The sequence below is a fragment of the Hibiscus syriacus genome, unplaced genomic scaffold, assembly GCF_006381635.1.
Source record: "Hibiscus syriacus cultivar Baekdansim isolate YM2019G1 unplaced genomic scaffold, ASM638163v2 tig00110429_pilon, whole genome shotgun sequence".
Taxonomy (NCBI): Eukaryota; Viridiplantae; Streptophyta; class Magnoliopsida; order Malvales; family Malvaceae; genus Hibiscus; species Hibiscus syriacus.
Genome location: NW_024062733.1, coordinates 4,332,964 through 4,353,600, shown reverse-complemented (window position 1 = coordinate 4,353,600; position 20,637 = coordinate 4,332,964). Strand labels below are relative to the sequence as shown.

At 33.6% G+C, this 20,637-nt stretch overlaps 1 protein-coding gene and 1 pseudogene across 1 annotated transcript; one reads left to right on the top strand and one right to left on the bottom strand.

Annotated features, from left to right (window-relative positions):
• Positions 1-11,215, top strand: part of LOC120124978 — a 38,443-nt pseudogene extending 27,228 nt beyond the window's left edge.
• Positions 11,216-12,347: 1,132 nt separating this feature from the next.
• Positions 12,348-16,699, bottom strand: LOC120124845. The gene is made up of 6 exons (XM_039143420.1): positions 16,501-16,699; positions 15,901-16,417; positions 14,084-15,666; positions 13,835-13,996; positions 13,522-13,699; positions 12,348-13,407 (listed from the first exon to the last, which is right to left on the bottom strand). Exons 2-6 carry the CDS (start codon positions 16,373-16,375, stop codon positions 12,527-12,529), a joined length of 3,279 nt encoding a protein of 1,092 aa, XP_038999351.1. The 5' UTR covers positions 16,376-16,417; positions 16,501-16,699; the 3' UTR covers positions 12,348-12,526.
• Between the last annotated feature and the right edge of the window lie 3,938 nt (positions 16,700-20,637).

Here is a 20,637-nt window from a genome sequence, read left to right as displayed (position 1 = left end):
ATACCCAACTGATGGGAGACTTAATTTCAGAAACATTGATCTTTGCTTTCCTCGTATCCTCCTCATGGATTGCATTCACCCCTTTATCTCCATGATTAGGTAGTGGGTGAGTTGACACAACTGGTGAATTGAACTCCAATTTCCCAGCATTAATCAAATTTTGCAATACTCTTTTGAAGGCTAAACAATTCTCAATGGAATGACCAGTAATTCCATCATGGTAATCACAATGTGCTTTTACATCATACCAGTAAGGGAATGACAGTTGCATAGGAGTCAAAGGATAAGGACGTATTACATCTGCCTTTAATAATGAAGCATATATCTCAGAATAAGGTACTGGAAGTGGTGTAAAGGAAAACCTCTCATTCTCCTTGCGAGGTCCTCTGAATTCATTTCGATTAGTGTTTGTCTCATATTTCTTAACCCTTGGCTGGGTTATCGTGACACTTTTTGCATTACCCTTGTTGTAGACATTTGTATTATTAACTTCACATTCCTTCTTCTGATACACAGACTTTTTGGCACTAGATCCTTCACCTGCTTCGGTCTTGCCACTTTTTATAGTATTCTCAATGAGTTTGCCAGACATCACTAAATCAACAAAATTCCTGGTTCCATTTCCCAATAAATGGCCTAGGTATGGGGCCTTGAAAGTGTGTACAAATATCATGGTGGCTTCCTTCTCTGATAGTGGTGGCTGAACTTGTGCTGCCATATCACGCCATCTCTGGGCGTATTGTCTGAATATCTTATTATGATTTTCTCCTTATTTTGGAGAGTCCATATATCGGGAACCATGTCAGTAACATGGCGATATTGTTCTAGAAATGCTTTTGTTATATCTTTCCATGATCTTATATGAGCTTTAGTCAATTGAGTATACCACTTGATAGCTGATCCTGTCAAACTGTCTTGAAAACAGTGAATCAATAACTTCTCATCTTTTACATGACCGACCATTCTACGACAAAACATGGTGATATGAGATGAACGACATGTGGTACCATCATATTTTCAAAGTCAGGAACTTTGAACTTCACAGGAAGAATTAAGTCAGGGACTAAACTCAGCTCACTGGCATCGAACCCATAAAATGGTTTAATTACCTCTATCGATTTTATTGTTTCTTCCAGGCTTTTAAGCTGTGGAGTTACTTCTTCATTGGTTTTCTCCTTTTCAGCTAACTCATTCAGATCCAGAGTTAAATGTTCAGCACTAAATTCTCCTATCTTTACATGTAACACATGCAGATTATTTAAAGACGTGGGACCAATTTGTTGATTCTCATTAGGTTGAACTTCTTGAGGTGCCGAAGAGCTAGCAGGAATGTATACAGGTGTAAAACCAGGATGATAAGCAGATTCTGGTGTGAAACCTGGAGGATATATAGTTTCTTGGTTAGAAAATGCAAGATTTTCAACATGTTTTTTTTTCAGTTGTAGCCTTCTTCTTGAATATTTCCTCTATTTTCTGTAGCATATCTAGTTGTGAATTTGCAATGTCAACCTCAATCTTTTCCAATTTAATCCTCATTGCTGCTTTTTCATCTTTATGCTATTTCTCAATACAAGCTAATATTTCTTCCATTCTCTTACTTGCTTTCCTAGTACCGTAATGGTGTTGTGTTTCTTGTTTGGCCAGGATAGCTGCGATTGAAACCTTTTTCATATTATTTTTTAAATTTTTCCTAATGAATGATTATCTTAAAAAAATCATACACAAATAAAATAAATGCAATGAATAATGAATGTATGCAACATGAATGTATACAGAAAGGTGTTGATACAAAACTGATTCCTTACAACAACTTTTATATTGGAAACAAAGTTTTATTACAAAGCTTTTACAAATACAACATATTACAACATCTGAGCAATGTCCTCTAATTATTGTATATGCTCAAGTAACTCGAAAATCTTATGAGTTTCTTCATTTTCAGGCTCTAATCCTTCACTTAAAGTAGTAGATTCATAAGCCAAGTCAACCAAATATTGAGCCACTCCTTGAGCTTGCTCCAAATATTTTGCAATAAGATCATCCCTCTGTTTGTCTCTTTATTGAGCTTGTTCCCAACGATAACAGCACTGTAAAATTCCCTCATAAGGGAAAATGGGGAGTTCATTTGCCATTCTTTGAAAATCCTGAACCCTAGTTTCAAGTTCATTTACTTGTTTTCTCAGGCTTTTAACTTCCTTTTGACTCGAATTACTTTCTTAACTTTGCAATGTTGTCTCCAACCTTATGATCATACCTTTTAATTTATGATTTTGGACTTGATTTTCTAGCAACCATTGCTCTATTGCATCATTTTCTTTGGAAAGTATCTTGACATGATGTCTACTATGTTTGAGTTCTTCTTTGCTTTCTTCATCATTTTTTTTAGACTTACCAGTTTTTGTTTCCATTTATTAGGTAATTTGCTTGAACTACCATTCATCTAAGCCTTTACCATTTTTTGATAGTATAACTGAAGATCCTTAAAGTCCTCTCTGAGTTTCTTTTCAATCTTTTCAACTTGATCTGCTCGTCCTTTATGAATATCTATTTCTACTCCTTTATGATATACATCATCTTCTAGTTTTAGCAGAATTCCTCTCCATTGTTTTCTTTCAACCTCAAGGTCTTGTCTTGCCAATTCTAATGGAGATGGTATAACTCTCAAATATTCTTTAATAGGTTGAACATTCTCAAGATTAACCATTAGGAGGTTGTCATTAACTCAACAATTCTCCATTGTTCATATTCTTATGAAAACTTTTGACTGAAAGTGAACAAATTTACTCGATGAATTTGTTTCCAATCATCAACAACCCTTCTAACTTTATTCTTGTATTGATCACCTCTAAATGCAAATTCTGATTCAAATAAATCCAATATTGCAGGAATAAATTGCCTGAATCCATATTGTCTAGAAACCAACAAAGATGTGTATCCCACAGAACCCCAAATTTCTAGCAAAGGAACCCAATCATGCTCCCCACATTTATACAATATATTTAAAGAAGTATTCCATGAGGCTCGCCATAATACGTCACTGTCTTTGAAATTTTTAAAGATATTCATCCATTTTTCTTCATCGTAACCTTCGAGCCATTTTTCGTGAAAGGAAATCTTGTAGGGGTGAAAAATCTTCCAGAAATACTCGACCAGGTGCTATTCCTCATGCTTGAGATGATTAAGAATCCATACCAGTAACAAAGGTGCACATCCTATAAAACGTCCCTCTCATTCACGTCTGCAAGAATTTAAGGAACGAAATGTTTCAACTAAAATAGCGGGAATCAGATCTGTATTCTTGTTCAATCTTTTAAAAAGGTCTACCGCTGATATATCCACATGCCCCAGGATCTTTGGAAAAATGACCATTCCATAAATACCTAAAGCCAACATATTAATCTTCTTTATTTTGTCTGGATGGCGGTAGATCACTTCTCTCAAAGCAGTTCAAGTGATACATTCACTATCACCATTCTTTTTGATATTTCTTGTGGCCCACTCTTTACTCAATCCAGTCATTAAGAGCATTTTCTTCTTAAAAGGAGCAGTATTAGGTGGCTTGATGTATACTCTATCTTCCTAGGATATCGGACAGCGAATAAGAGCTCGATATTCCTCTATAGTAGGTGTTAAATCCATTTTGCCAAAGGTGAAACAACTGTAGACGAGATTCCAAAATTATGATAACGCTCTAAAAAAATGTTTGTCAATAGGGATGTCTAAGAGATAAACAATGTCACCATATACCTGATAGAATAGCTACTTATCATCCGTTTCCCATTTTCCCCAGATTTCTTTCAACTCACTCAAATTGTCTTGGCGGACATTGATGTGTGTATATCTGATCAGATCTGACATGTATCCCGGTGATAGGCTATCTCCATTGATAAATTGATATTTAGAAAATTCTTGGCAAAGAACATCATTAGTATAACCAAATATATCATCAACATAAATTTGAACTACTAATAAATCCTTACCTTTTCGCTTTAAAAACAATGTAGTGTTAACATTCCCTTTTGAAAAACGTTTTCTATTAAAAAATTTGACAATCTTTCATACCAAGCTCTAGGAGCTTGTTTTAAACCATATAAAGCTTTTGTCAATTTAAAAACATGATTTGGAAATTCTGAGTCTTCAAAACCAGGAGGTTGTTCCACATATACTTCTTCTTTTATAAAACCATTTAAAAATGTACTTTTAACATCCATTTGATATAATTTAAATTCATTGAAACATTAAAATGCTAAAAACATTCTTATTGTTTCCATCCTAGCTACGGGAGCATATGTTTCATCATAGTCTATGCACTCTTCTTGAGTATAGCCTTATGCAACAAGACTAGCCTTGTTCCTCACTATATTACCACTTTCATCAAGCTTATTCCTAAATACCCATATAGTACCTACAATAGATTTATTACTAGGCCTTTCAACTAATTTCCATACTTTACTTCTCTCAAATTGATTTAACTCTTCTTGCATAGCCATAATCCAATTTTCATCTTTTAATGCTTTTTGGATATTCTTAGGCTCTATGCAAGAGATAAATACAACATAATTACATATATTTGTAAGAGAATATCGAGTTGTTACCCCTTTGGATGGATCACCTATAATTTCACCATCCTTGACATAGTTGTATTCTCTTGGGTAAGAGACTTCCCTTTCTTCAATGGTTGGATTCTTGAGAGTATCGTGAGTTTCCTCATCTTTTATTTCTTCCTTTGATGATGTTCTCTAACGTCATGTCCAACGTCATGTGTATTTACAATACCTACGTCATCATCAACATAAGAATCCTTCCTCGGAAAGGGATTATCATCGAAAACAACATGTATAGACTCTTCTACCACTAAAGTTATTTTATTAAACACTCGATAAGCTTTAGAATTTAAGGAATAACCCAGAAAAATCCTTTCATCACTTTTAGCATAAAATTTGCCAAGATTGTCTTTACCATTGTTTAAAACAAAACATTTACATCCAAATGGATAAAAATAGTTAATTTTAGGCTTTTTATTTTTGAAAAGTTCATATGGAGTTTTCTTTAAAATAGGCCTAATCATTACTCGATTTATAACATAACAAACTGTATTTGTGGCTTTCGCCCAAAAATATTTTGGCAAATTGTTTTCACAAAGCATGGTTCTAGCCATTTCTTATAAAGTTCGATTTTTCCTCTCAACAACTCCATTTTGTTGAGGGGTTCTAGGTGTTGAAAATTATGTCTAATCCCATTTGAATTACAAAACTCAGTAAATCCAAGATTTTCAAATTCAGTACCATGATAACTCCTAACACTAGAAATGGAGTAACCTTTTTCGTTTTAGATTACTTTTAAAAACGTGATGAACTTAAGAATAGAACTCAAGTATATCTAGAATAGTCATCTACCAATACAAAACAATATTGTTTTCCACCAAAGCTAACAGTCCTAATTGGCCCAAAAAGATCTATATAGATCAATTGTAATACTCTACTAGTTGATACATCATTAATGGACTTAAAGGAAACTCTTTTGTGTTTTCCTTTAGCACATGCATCACAGATTTTATCTTTATCAAATTTTAGCTTTGGCAATCCTCTTACTAAATCCCATTGAATTAGTCTTTGTAAAACACTCATGTTAGTATGTCCTAGTCTTCTATGCCATAACTAACTATCATGTTCATCTTTAGCAACTAGGCACAAGTTAGTCATATTTATTGTATCTAAATGCACCATGTATATGTTTCCTATTCTATGATCAACAAGCATAATCCGATTAGATGCAATGTCAACAATTTTACAAACATTTGTTTCAAATAAGACATTGTATCCTTTATCGCATAATTGTCTAATACTCAATATATTATGCTTTAACCCATTCACATATAATACTTTTTCTATTTATATGGAAGAGGTATTACCTATAGTACCCATACCTTTAATGTAACCTTTTGAGTTGTCACCAAAGGTTACCACTCCTCCATTTTTTTTCGTTAAGCTCTATAAATCGGCTATTGTCTCCGGTCATGTGTCTTGAGCATACACTATCAAGGAACCATGAATTTGAACTTTTATTTTGTGCCTTGTAGCCATGCTTCTTTTCCTACAAACATAAAATACTTTCTAATTTTTGGTACCCAATTTCTTTTGGGTCCATATTCATTAGTTTCTAAAATTCTAGTCCCCTTGGGTATCCATCTGTATAGGATATCCTTATCTTTAGTAGTAATGAGTTCTTTAGGAACCCATATACTTCTAATGATTTTTCCATTCGAGGTTCTTTGGGGACCTCTATGATTGTAGTTTTTAAAACTTTTTCTAACAAAGTTGGATTTTGAACTTTCTCCATTTTCAAAACGTTTTGTTCCAACTTTATTAAAAGAAGCTTTAAGATCATCAATTTCCTTTTGATGATCATTGTTGACTCTTGAAAGTAAGTTATGCAAATCAGTATTTTTCTTTTCAAACTCATCTAGTTTGATTTGCAAATTTTTAATCTTACTCTCAAGATCAATGTTGGTCTTGGATATGAGATTATTTTTGTTTTTCAATTTTGAAATATCATTCTTGTATTTCAAAAATAATTTCTCATAATCTGAAGCCAAACCAGTATATTCCTCTAACAACTCATCAAAAGAATAATCTTCGAAATTAAATAAGCTAGAGGTTACATGAGAATCCTCCCCGAATGCCATCAAGCACAAGTTTGCTACTTCTTGTTCCTCTTTATCGGAAGCTTCATCATCACTCTATGTAGCTACGTGTACCTTGTGCTTCTTTTTCGATTGACCCATTTTTTTCAATTATGGGCAATCGTATTTGACATGCCCGAGCTTTTTGCATTCGTAGCAAATGATCAGCTCATTCTCCTTTGGTTCATTTTTAAATCCTTCATTTCTTTTGAATTTTCTTCCTCTGTTGGGCTTCATTAATTTTCTGAACCTTTTGGCAAATAATGCCATCTCTTCATCATCATCATCATCATCATCATCAAAATCGCTCTCATCTTTTATGGATTTGAGAGCAACTCCAACGTTCTTCTTTTTCTCCGTCTCCTTCTTTGTATCATCCTTCTTATTGAGATCTACCTCATCTTGAATCATCATTTCATGCGTGAAGAGAGAACCGATGATTTCATCGAGAGTTAAAGACTTTAGGTTTTTAGCTTCGATGATCGTTGTCTTCTTCGATTGCCAAGCTTTAGGAAAAGAATATATTAACTTCCTCACAAGCTTCTCATTTGGAATAATCTCTCCATATGACTTGAGACCAATGACAATAACGAAAAATCTATCCGTCATAACTTTAATATATTCATCCGGTTTCATCTTGAAATTTTCATAACTATGGGTTAGAAGACTAATTTTAGATTCTTTTACCTTGCTTGTACCTTCATGAGTGACTTGTTGTTTATACCATATCTCCTTGGCAGTTGTACAAGATGAAACCCTCCTATATTAATCTAGTCCAAGAGCACAAAATATAATATGCATAGCCTTTGAGTTAAGCTGGAACATTTTCGTCTCTTCTTCACTCCACAAATTTGAATGAGTGGATGGTTCGATGTATCCATTCTCCACGATTTTTCATGCTCCCATGTCACTGCTTGAATGAAGTACCTCATTCTATTCTTCCAATAAGTATAATTAGCTCCATTGAAGAAAGGAGGCTTGTTGACGGGCTGAGAGTCAAGAACGAAGTCGAAGTTTGAAATGAAGGCCATTGATGACTTGAAAATCGATATAACTCTTCCTGAATCGACTCAAGAGGTGGTTAAACCTTCAAATGAGTAAAGCTGTGATACCAATTATTGAGTTAATCGATCGATGAATCGGCCAAGAGGGGGTGAATTGGCAATAAAAATTTTGGTGGAAACTTTTGCAAAAAATTGAAAATATTTGCACAACGATTTAGAGTGGTTCAACTTTCTCAACCAAAGTCTACCGCCACTACCTTAGCTATCCACACTAAGGATTTTCCACAAATCCACTAATTTGTCTTTCTTTTGAGGACAAAGAGTAACCTTACAACTCCTTCAAGAATTATACCCCAAATTCTTGATAACACTCTCTCCCAAAGAGAAAATTACAAATTCGCAAACTTTATAGAAAAACCTCACAAGGTAGATTGTTTGCACAATTCTAGAACAAGAAAAGAACACTCAAAGATGAATACAATTGAGCACAAAATGTGTTCTTGAAAGCAAAATGAATATTAAAGGAAAATTGGCTTGAATTTCACAAACTTGATGTTTGATGCTTTCTCTCTTGATTGTTTCTCAATTCTTATTGATCAATGGCTCCTAATCTTGTTTAAATACACATTGGATCCCTTCTGAACGTTGGGGATCATTGGTGAAGTCAATAGAGCCGTTATGGCGTGAATACCATTTAAAAAATTTGTTGGGAGCGTAGGTGTATCGGTACACTCAGTGTAAAATTCAAATATTTTGACCGTTGGTTGACCTGGTATATCGATACACTCAAGAGTGTATCGGTACCCAAATTACATTCCATGTTTCTCGGAGCCAGGAGTGTATCGATACCCAAATTACATTCGATGTCAGGGGTTTATCGATACATCCAAGAGTATCGGTACCTCCCTTTGTAAAAATCATTTTTGGCCCGATTAAAGTTCGGAATACTTTGTAAAAATTGTTTCAAAAATATTTTAAGACTAAAACACAATTTTACACTTAAGTGAGGATTAAAATTGACATTTGAAAGCTTGGAGTAATATTTTTGATATTCGAATAATTTAATCGAATATATAATTTTAAATTAGAAAATCTTAAAAATTCATTTACACTTTATTTGTTATATCGAAACATCAAAATGTTTTCAACAGGAAGTATAAGAATTTGAATATAAATTTAATTTATGATCCTATTATTTCAGATTCAATCGCATAATTCTAAGGCAAAATATAAAATATTCTAGTATTTCCAATTAAAGAGAAACTAATCCCTAAATTGCTTTAGGATGAGTATTTCTCTTTCCGGCTGAAATAATAAGAATATGATAATTTTTCCCAAGAAAGAATTTGATATAACCAAACTAAAGTAAATATATCTTTTAGGATTTTATAGGCAGGATATTTATTTATTTTAAAATACCATAATAGAACATCTAGCTACTTTAAGACATCCCTTTCTTAATATTAAAAAATAAATAAATATTATTATTTAATCAAATAACTTATTAATCTTTCATATATATATATATATATATATTAATGTGACTAAAATTAAATAAAGATAAAATGAAGAATTAAGTACTAAATTAAAAATATTGAAACTTAAAGGGCAATAATAAAAATAAAATAAAATTTTAATTAAACAATGACCAAAATAAAGAAAATTAAAACTATAATATTAAATTGCAAAATATCTAAATTAATAGCCATAATTCGAATTATTATTAAATATAAGTACTATTAGTGTAATTTAACCATAATTAATTTTACGGGTTAGATCATTAAAATTAAAAGGACTAAATTAAATATTTTACCTTAAATATATAAATATATAGGCAATGACTAAATTACAATAAAATAAAATGTAAAGACCAAATTAAAATGCGTAGAATTGATTTCAGTGACTAAAATATAAAAGGTATAATATACAGGGACCACAAAAATAATTTACCCATGCATAAAAATCACTCAGAGGTCCCTACCCAAAACAACGTAGTTTTGAGTTAGATATAAATATGTCAAAATAGACCTAAAATCCTCATTTCTCTTTTTTGCTTCTCTCTAAAAGAGATAAGCTCTCCATTCTCTTTAGCTTTCCCTCACCAGAGGGAATCCGTTCACCAGCTGACCATCGTACGTCGTCGCCGACGGTCACCGGAATTTTGCAAATTGCACAAATCGAAGCTCTCATTATCCTAAAGCCGAATCCGGCCTCCGTTTCTCCTAAAAATCTCTAGATGAACGTAGATATACAATTTTACCTTTGACGTTTCGTATATCCGGCGTGGAGGCTCCTCTGTAAATTTATTCTTCTTTTCTATATATTTTTTTTCTATTTGGTTGCTGTTTTTTTGATAGTTTCGGTCGATGGGGCTTTTTATAGGCCTTTTCGTACGTCCTTTGGATCGGTTAAAGGAGGGTAACTCGGTGAGTCATCGACCGATCCAAAGGGCTGCTGTCATTAATACGCGTACGGTTAATATCCGTACGGTTAATATGCTTGATGGAAGCTGCTGGAACGGGGACCTGGAGAGGCTGTTGTCATTTGCTGGAAGCTACTGGAACTGCAACGTGTAAGGGTTGCTGTCGTTTGCTGGAAGCTGCTGGAACTGCAACGTGTCGGGGCTGCTGTCGGCTAAAACTGGTGATTACAAAGATTATCGACAAACAAATAAATACGATCGAAAAGGAAAAACAAATAACACCAGGATTTACGTGGAAAACTCAAAAGGGAAAAACCACGGGTAGAGGAGAAGAATTTCACTAATATGAATAAAGAAAATACAAGAGGATTTTAGTGAAAGAAAAGAACTTGATTTCTAACTCTGACCCTTAGTATCTATTTATAGGAATAGATAATTGATTATAAAGAAAACTAAATAAAGTAGAAATCTACTTTAATAAAGTTTTATACTTTTAACTAAACTGAATTTCCTATTTTCCCAATATTTATATATTAATTAATTTGTGTCACTTTAAATTCGAGTTAAACTCTAACCATTGATTATGCAAATGGAAGTTCAAAACAAAGCAGAAGTGAGGAAATCCTAAAGACGATGTTAAAGCTGGGCATGAAACCTGTTACTGATGTAAGCAGGGTCACCATAAAGAGAATCAAGAATGTATGAGTTCTCATCATCTTCTTTTCAATTTTTGTTTAGCTACACCCTATGACTGATGATATAACCTAGTTTTGATTGGATTCAGATACTGTTTTTCATCCCAAAACCTGAATTCTTCAAGACCCCGAATTCTGAAAACTATGTGATTTTTGGTTAGGCTAAGAGAGGATTTGAGCTCTCAGTTACAGACACAAGCTGCCCAGCAGTTGAGATTTCCCGACAAGCATAGGTTCAGTGGTGGACACATCTACTGCACCAGCCGATGAAGAGATTGATGAGAGCGGGGTAGAGGCTAGACACATTGAATTGGTCATGTCTCAGGTTGGGGTATCAAGGAGCAAGGTTATCAAGGCCCTAAGGACTCACAATGGGGATATTATTTGTGCTATTATGGAGCTAACCACTTAGGTCGTCTCCATTGTTAAACATTGAAATTACAATATTTTCTTTAATGATTTTTAGTTATTATAAAATGGAAAGACTAGATTTATAATTAAATCAAATATTTTGAACAATGTAAATAAAATAATGAAAGGAGTTGTTCTTCTCCCCTTGAGTTTCCAACTTTATTTCCTCTCTCTCTCTCTCTCTCTCCCCCCACATTTTCACTCTTCCCTATCTTCCTTTATTAAAATGCCTATAAAAAAGATGTCAACTTTACCACCGAAGATTGGTAAGATCGGCTCTTACACCGTCTTCATTACACCTGCCACTCCTCTCTCACCGAACTCTTCTTCCTATCTTTGTTTTGTTTTTGTTGTGATGAGTTTTTGATACGTTAATTTCATCGCTTCAGTATGAGAACGAACCTTGAATTGAAACGAACAAGTTAATATCATTTCAATATGCAAACGAACCCTGAATTGAAACGAACAAATTCAAACGAGATTCGTGGGGTAGACGACAAATTAGGAAACACTATTTGTAGTAGTTGAGATAACTATACTAAGTTGCCAGCTTTTCCTTTGATTTTTATCATTTTTACCAGTTTTCAACTCATTTATCAGCTTACTGCCTTACCCTCTTGTACAAGAAATTTTTGCAGCTCAATTAAAATACTTATATTTTTTTAGGCAATTCAGAACTTGAGAGCAACTGAATTCATGAATGATTACACCTTTGTTTTGTGCCTTAACTTCAGCTGCAAGATTGTGTAACCAAAGGGAGATGTAGGCAGAAGGATCTAAAAATGAAAGAATAATTACTCTAATCTACTGCGAGTCGTCACAGCATTTTAATATAAATTTTGGAAATCCAAGTTCAACCCAATTAAATCATACATTCACTCCTAAAGAAGTGACATTCAACAAGATTAAGCTTGACGTAGTTTGATGAAACAAAAGGAAATATGCTCATGTTCACGCAGACTAATGTGCCACCAAGAAATATGCAACTTATGATGATTGAGTTTTATTTTAATTAAACAGAATGATGTGCAGTAAAACAACCAGAGACCACACAAGAAATGAAGAATAAATTGCCAGACAGAGAAAACAAGAAACAAAGAAGAGTTGAAAAGCTTCAAGGAGAGCATCACACATATCAAACAAGAGAGAGACAAGCGGTTTATTCAAAATAAGTTTTTAACAGCTTTCTAAATGGTTTAGAGCAGTCATGTCTGAGCAACTCACAGTTGGTCTTCCACACACTATATAAATGTTTTAAGGGTAAACTAAGATAAAATTCACCATAAAATAACAAACCTGGACCAAATATAATTCAATTATTCTGTCCTGAAAGTTCCTCCTTCAATACATGTTCCCAGTCCGAAGAACTGTTGTCAGAGACTTGAGTTCCAAGCCTGGTGCTCCCAGGAGATTGTACCGCGGAATCATGCTGGATGGATGGATGAAAATACTTCGTGACTACCTGTTCACCGTCATGGTTGGCTCCTTGGTTTGGAAAAACTGGTTTCGGATTTACACCTGAAATTCCATCCACCACTGTGTCTTCATCAATTGATATTTGCCTTCTCTTACCTGCAAATCCAAGATCGACAACCTTCGGCAGAAGTTTCCTTTTCATCTCATTAGAATCCGAGTCATCAATGTCTCGACTTTTCAGAATCTGAAACCTAGCCATGACAGAGGCTTCAATATCATTTGTGTGGCAGGCCTTTCCCGTTACAAGGGAGTCCGGAGATTGTATGCCTGAGGTTGAGCTATCCTTTACTTCAGGTGCAAATTCATCAACCTTGTCCAAATCCAAAGAAAGCTTGGAGCTAGTGAGTTCATCTACATCTCTGGTATGAACAGAATTTGAATTGTTAAGCCGCTGCCTTAGTACTTGAAATCTGGCTGCTACATCATCAGCGCTGTTTCCATTGCTGGAGTTTTTGATATGAGAATTTTGATTAGAAATTGCAAGTATCGGTCCACTCTCAGTTACTGATGTTAATTTCGCATTGGCATTCACTTCATCAGAAAATTTGGCAGTTACAACATCAGCATGGTTGCTTGAGTTTTTGATGGGAGAATTTTGATTAGAAACAGCAGGGATTGATCCACTCTCAGCTACTGCAGCTAATTTATTTGTGTTTCCGTCAACTGGAACTTTAGATCCTGATATTTTGTCATCATCTGCCGACTTTTTTGACATATCTAAAGCAGAACAACAGGTATAAAATATGTATCAGATAGATATAATGAAAGGGTTAAGGAATCTTAGCAGAAATTTCTAAAGCTTTTATTGTGAACAAGACGTAGTCCATGAACCTTCTCCGGGATCCAGTTTGCATTTTCCTAATTCAACCTTCATGTTATAAAAACGAGCCATGTAATTGACGGAACACAAAGAAGCTTCTGCCTCTAGCCAAAGATTCTTATACAAGTGAACTTGTGGATTTGCCTCTTCATTTTCATGAAAATTGTCTATAAGAATCTTCTTTATAGCCTGCATATCATCAACCAAGGGAGATAGAATGTCATTTTTATTTGAATTTTCATCTCGTTTTCCATCCTACCAAAGAAGTAATGAATGAAACATTATCTATCACAGGACAGGCAATGAATCAAAATAAGCAAATACCTGGGTCATCTTATCATTTTTTACTTTTTCGTCTGTGCCACTCTCAGCAGAAATAAATTCAGGACATTTCACATCTCCATTACCAGAATGCTTCCCTTTCTCTTGTACATGATGACTCGGAACATCAATAGCTGCCATCTGGGGCCATCCCTTACTTGTGCCCTGCAAGAAACACAACTTAGCAGTTCACATCTCTTACAATTAATCACAAATCAATAGGAAAGACAAAATAAAAACAGGTAAGCATACCTCATCAAGGTCACTAAAAAATGACTTTTCTCCAGTATTTTTTGGCACGCATGTATCAAGATTGTTGACTATTTTTTCAAGGGACCTGAGATCTTTTTCCTGTAATTCGCATGTCTCGTTTGAGCATTGATAAAGAAGCAGTTCTGACAGGTTTTGCATTGTAGATAATAGAACACTGATGCTGCTATTTGAAACCAGTTCTTGGCCCAAGCATTTAGAATGTTTGGTAGAAATATCTTCTACATAAGATGGGAAACACGAGAGATCTTTCACAGCATGGGAAGACATATGAGATGAACCACAGCCAGAGACATCATTTGTCCTCTCATGATAAGCAACACCAGTCTCAGATGTGGGAACATTTTTAGAAGCCAATCTACCTTCTGCAAGACTTTGTTGAATGTTGCAAGATGCTCTCTCAATCATATCCACTGACATGTTGAATAACACAAAATCTTTCTTCTGTTCACTTGCATCTTCCGAGAATTTGGTCCCACATGCAGAACCTTTTTTTTTCTGATAGGATCCTGTTTTCCCCACATCATCAGAATGTTCTCTAAACAACGTTATAGAGACAGGGGGAAATGTCAAAGAAGAGACTGAATCATGTTCCATATTCCTGTGTTCAACAGTCGTTGCAATTTTATTTTGTTTCCCAGAAGGAAGTTCAACCGTGTTAGCAGCATTCGTAGGGATAAAATTAAGTGCTTGACCAGTTGAATCATCCCATGCTTCAAGCTTATTTACAGGCTGCACAGAAACAGGCTCAGAAGATCCAAACGGGGAAATATGAGAATAAGGAGCTCCTTTCCAACAAGGTGAGTCAACATGAGGGTTGAAATGATCTGAACTTTCTAAAGAATTCTCCACAGCAGTGAGTGGTTCAGTATCATCAAGTGCCAAACTGAAATTGTTTGGAGTAACATGAGAAGCATCTCTAGGTTTTGCTCTGAACAAAAGATCAGAAGCATCCTTAGAGGCCATATTTGAGGTTGAAAGCTTTTCAGACCTTGATGCTGATAACTCCCCAGACAAATAACTATTTTCATCAAGGTGAGAGCTGGGTTGACTGGGGTCAGAGTCATTTTTGCTTCCAAAGTTTAACAAATAATGATATTCATTCACACAGGGGAGATTGTGTCCAGTCAAAATTGTATCATTTCTATTGATGCCAGTGTCAAAATTTTTGAATGGAACAGTATGGGACACTGAAGGGCAGGCATCAGCAGCTGCTGGTCTGATAACGATCCCAGTAGAAGATTTCAGGACAGGTACATCACTAGGAGCATTACTGAGCTGTCTCACTGGTTTCTCATAGGGACTGCTTAAAGGCACTTGAATGTTCTTTCCATTTACAAGATTCAAGGGAGGTACCTGCAAATTGGATTCAGAAGGTACAGAATTGGGCCCAATAACCGATTGCTTCAAGTAATCCGCAGGCATGTACGAGAAATTTTGCCCCAGAACAGGATTATAGTCTAGTGTTTCTATATCAGGAAGTCCAGCTTTGTTTTCCCTACCTAGAGAATAGTTATTATGTGTAGTTACTTCACATGTGTTTAGGCTACTGTAAGGATGAGGTCCTGCAATTGGAGACCAGAAAAATAAAGGTTACACACTATACACCTGAAATTCCATTATGATTATTCTCCAGTTCCCCCACTACCAATGCAGTTCTTCTCATAAAAACGAGTTTGACTATCCAAAAGCATGTAAGGATACAAGGATTGAAGATGCATTTTCCTACAACAATTGGGATCATAATAAAAATTCAACAGGAAATGAAAGAACCATGCAAATGAAAAGGATAAACTTACCAAGGCTGATATGATCCGTGTAAATAGTGGGAGGGGCTACATTATTAGCCTCCTTTGGATAAAAACTACCACCCAGCTGAGCCGGATTCCTTTTTTCCCAATCCCACAACCCACCACCCCATTGACCCGTATGGTCCCGGCCAGACAAGTTGTGTTCATTGAAAGTGGGCGGATGAAGGGTTTGTGAGACATAGGAAGAATAATAGTTTTTTGGTTCAAAAAGATCCGAATTTTGGTTATAGGAAGGCGTGGGAATCGGCTCCAAATCCATCTGAGGCAGTTGACTAGGTTGGGGTGAATTAAGACTGAAAGGATTACTGTCAAGCCAATTCAAGGGTTCAGCCAAATCAACAAGTGGAGTCACCATAGGCTTAATGATAGATCGGTCGACGGTGAAAGGCGGAGCTAAAGCTGATAAATTTGAAGATCCCCCACTTCCATGCGCGTTCCCACCATAAGGCCCAAATCCCATCATCGTTTTTCCTCAAAACTTAGACCCAAAAGAAACGGTCAACTTCTGCGGGAACAAATAAACAGAGAATAAGAAAAATTGAATAGAACCAAAAGCATCATAACTATGATCGGTTTTATTCATCGTACCGACGGAGACGAATGGCGAAGGAGATGTAAAAACCCAAACTTTTTAGAAGAGATAATCAAGGGGCATCAGGGATCACCATCATCAACCCCCATCACCGTCACTTTGTGTTTGGAGAGCTGAGAGTTAGGTGCTGCAGGAGCTGGATCTCTCCTGTTTTGGACTATGGACTCTTATCCTTCAATTTCACTTTAATTTTCATCAAGGTCCCCAAGTTGGTTTTTGAAATTTATTTTTGCCTAATTTTATTTATAATCTCTTAATCAAGTTTGGTGAAGTCTAATCAAGTAGCAATGTAGCATCAAGTAAATGAAAATTATTACAAAATATTAATAAAAATTAATACGTGTCAATTCACTTTAAAATAATTAAGGTTATGTTTTAATATTATATTTTTTAATAAATAAAAAATTTAAACTATTAAAATGATACTTTCATTTTAGCGTAAATTACTCAAATAACCACTTAATTCCAGAGTTAGTATCGATATGACCACAACTCTTTCAATTTTGACAATATGACCACAAAAATATTTAAATAGTTTCAACTAAATTATCTGTCATTTAAATTTAACGAAATAACTAATAAACTTGGTTTAGCGATATATTTAGTCCTTATAATTTATTTATTCTTTTAATTTAATCATAATTTTTAGAAGTTTTAATTGTTCGCTAGAAAGATGGCTTCGAGTTCTTGTTTTTTATTGTCTCACACTCAATTTTACTTTGGTTTTTGTTCAAATGAGTACGCATGTTAAAGATCTTTTTACTTCAAATTTGTTTTGTTCTTGGTGTTAGATGATCTCGTGGTCGATATTTGGGTTGACCCCACCTTTGGGACTCTCCTTTATTGTAGTTATGAAGGAAAAATAAAATCTTTATAACACCCCTTTCCGTATCTATCACCGTACATGAGTAAGAGAAGTCACATGAACTTTATAAAATATTGCTGACCAAAATCAGAAAAATTTTGTTCCTTAAAAAATAACTCATTTAAAAACAATTAACAACAGTCCATCTAATTGCATAAAAGCAAAATAAAATATTATGAATTTCAAATCAAATCTATTTTCAAGCAACAATCTAGCATTTCAATTCTATATCATGTAATAAATAAAAATACCTAAAGACTACTTAAACTACATTTCATCTGGAAGCCACTTTAAACTAATTTTTCTAAATTATTAACTAGCAACCCATTTTTAAGACTAGTATAATTAAGTATCATTCTTTAAAAACTAACATATATAAACTACTACAAACCCAACCCCAAAACATATTCATATCTAACAGTATTAACACGTATAGACAAATACATGCCAACTAGAAAATAAAAAAAAATCAGTAAGATATCATTACTGATATTAGACAATAATCTTCGATAGAAGATGTCAAAATATCTCCTTACTCCATTCGATATCCTTTACCTATGTGTGAAAATCATCACATACTAAGTATACACTTAGTGAGACATTTTTTATAATCAAAGTAAAGAATATCAATATTTAAAAATATCACATATATCATAAATGGATAATATCATATAATAATGTATGATAATATAAACTGACATAATCAAAGTCACTTTTCTCATAGGATAACCTGAAAATCAACAATTAAGTTAATACAACATTTAATGTCAAATAAGAGTATTCGATTTAATTTTTACTTTCAGTCGAATTGATCAAACCTATACTTTTCAATTTCATTCAAACCATACCCAAAGTATAATAAATGAGAATGCATGATATACGAGTTATATGAGTATGCACAAATTGCACTTTTATTGCCACGTAGGATGTACATATATGTACCGATAATCATGAATATCATAGTACCAATATGACATTACTATGTATCCAATATAGTTGTGTACAATAGTACCAAAGTCACATTACTATGTACATAATACAGTTAATAGTACTCCACCTTTTGGCATGTCAATTATACCAAATAGTCTCAATGTACATACAATGGGCATTTTCATCAAATCTTATATAATTCATTCACCAAAGATATCCATAGATATAGATATATCAAAATATCATATGATAGTGCATTTGACAGGTCATACCCAAAAAATCATTTGAATTCCATTTAACAAAATATTATGAAAATATCATAATATAAATCAAATTATTTTCGTTTCTAAAATGTTTAAGGTTGGCTCATCGCACGCCGTTCTTATATTATACATAATAATATAAGATAAGAATGCACTCACCTGGTATACTTTACTAGAAACCTTTCTTAGTGATTCAAGCTTCACTCCTAAACTTTTTTCTTAGCTTCAAACTTGCTTTGATTTTGATTTTAATCATAGTCTACACATACATCATTTACAAAACATATACATTTCAAAGTAGATGTTAGTACCTTTCCCTAATAATCACATAATAGGAAAGAATTTTCTAAAAATTCTTTCAATGCTTATTCGACATTAAATCTATTTCATATGATCCATATCAACCTGAACAGTTAAAAGTTCCATTAACTTTTATTCTATAACTTCATAACTCTCAATATCATAATCAAAGAATAATTCACATAACCATTCCAAATTTCATAATATAATCATCAAAATGAATTCTTTTGAAATTCACCCCAATATTTCCATAATATTCAACATGGTATTTTTCCATTTAACCTTGAATTCAAGCTTCCAACAATTCATTTAAATATTCTACATTAATTTCAAACCAATTTCCACATCAAACGCATTATTCCTACACATGTCGAATGGTCCCTTAACCTTTCCATACTTCCAAATTGATTCAAACAACATTCTAAAGCTTGCACAATCACTTATTCATAATGTTTAACCTTAAAATAATTCTCCAAAAAATTTCCCTAATATTTTCGTCATATTCAAACCTAGCATGGTAACTTAGGCATGATTTCCAACTTGATTCAAGAATGAATTCTACTTTGAAACATCATATCTAAACATTATCAATCAATCCACTAGGTGGCCAAATCCTATATATACCATTTTCAATTGTTTTTCATCATCTTTCAAGCATGGAAATGATTTCACAACATCAACTACATCATAAACAAGCCATAGAAAATCAATTTCTAACATACCCTTCATTCACCTAAATCAAGAACTTAGGGTTTTAAGTATGAAAACATGAACTAATTGTACCAAATGATAGAGAAGTTCATGTAGATCAATTTTGTATTTCATGCTTTCATAAAAAATTCTAATAAAATGACTTGAAAAATCAAAAGAAAATGTTTCTCATACCTTAAGAGACTCACAGAAATAACTTGGAAAATATGAACACTTCTTGAAAATTCTATGTTTTAATAATAAACTATTTGTCATCTTTTATGTTAAAATGAATTAAAAATTCATTTTATTACAAAATGACCATTTTGCCCTTAAAATCCCATGCCCATCATCTTGCCACATGTCAAAATATTCATCTAAAGGCTCTAATTAATCCCATTAGTAATTACCTTTTTTGCCCTTAAAAAACTCAAAATTACATTCTTGTCATTTTCATCCAACAATTTAGATTTAACATGGAAAATCAACTTAAATCCAATGGTCTATATTAAATCTTATCACTTTAAGGCATGAAAATAAAATTATTAACTTTTCCTTATCATCTAACAAAATATATCAGATATTAGATTCGATCTGATTATCTGAATTTTTCTCAAACTTTAACGTTTTATAGCGTTTACTACAAATTCGGTACAAAATCTGGGTAACACAAAAATTTCATTCTTGAGGGTAAACTATTCATTTACGGGACTAAAATAAATAACTTTTGAAAATTAAAATTTAATCCCTTAACTCTTCCCAAGTTTATACTTTAGCCACCAAACTTTCAATTTATTAATTTTGGTCACTAGCTGATGCGTGCTCAATTTCGTTATTATATTTTTATTATTACTTACTCATAGATTCATCAAATTATGTTGCTATGTTGGGTGTTTTTTTTTTTGTGATTTTTCATGCAGGACATTGAATTCCGGAAACTAAGCTAAATAGGCGAAATTTTGCAACTTTTATGTTTTTCTGGAATCATAGTTGAATTAGTGGGCATGATTTGTGGCATGACTGCTGACGTGGAAACGAATCAACATTTTCTAGAAGGTCCATCTAGCAATTTCGTATTAATAGAA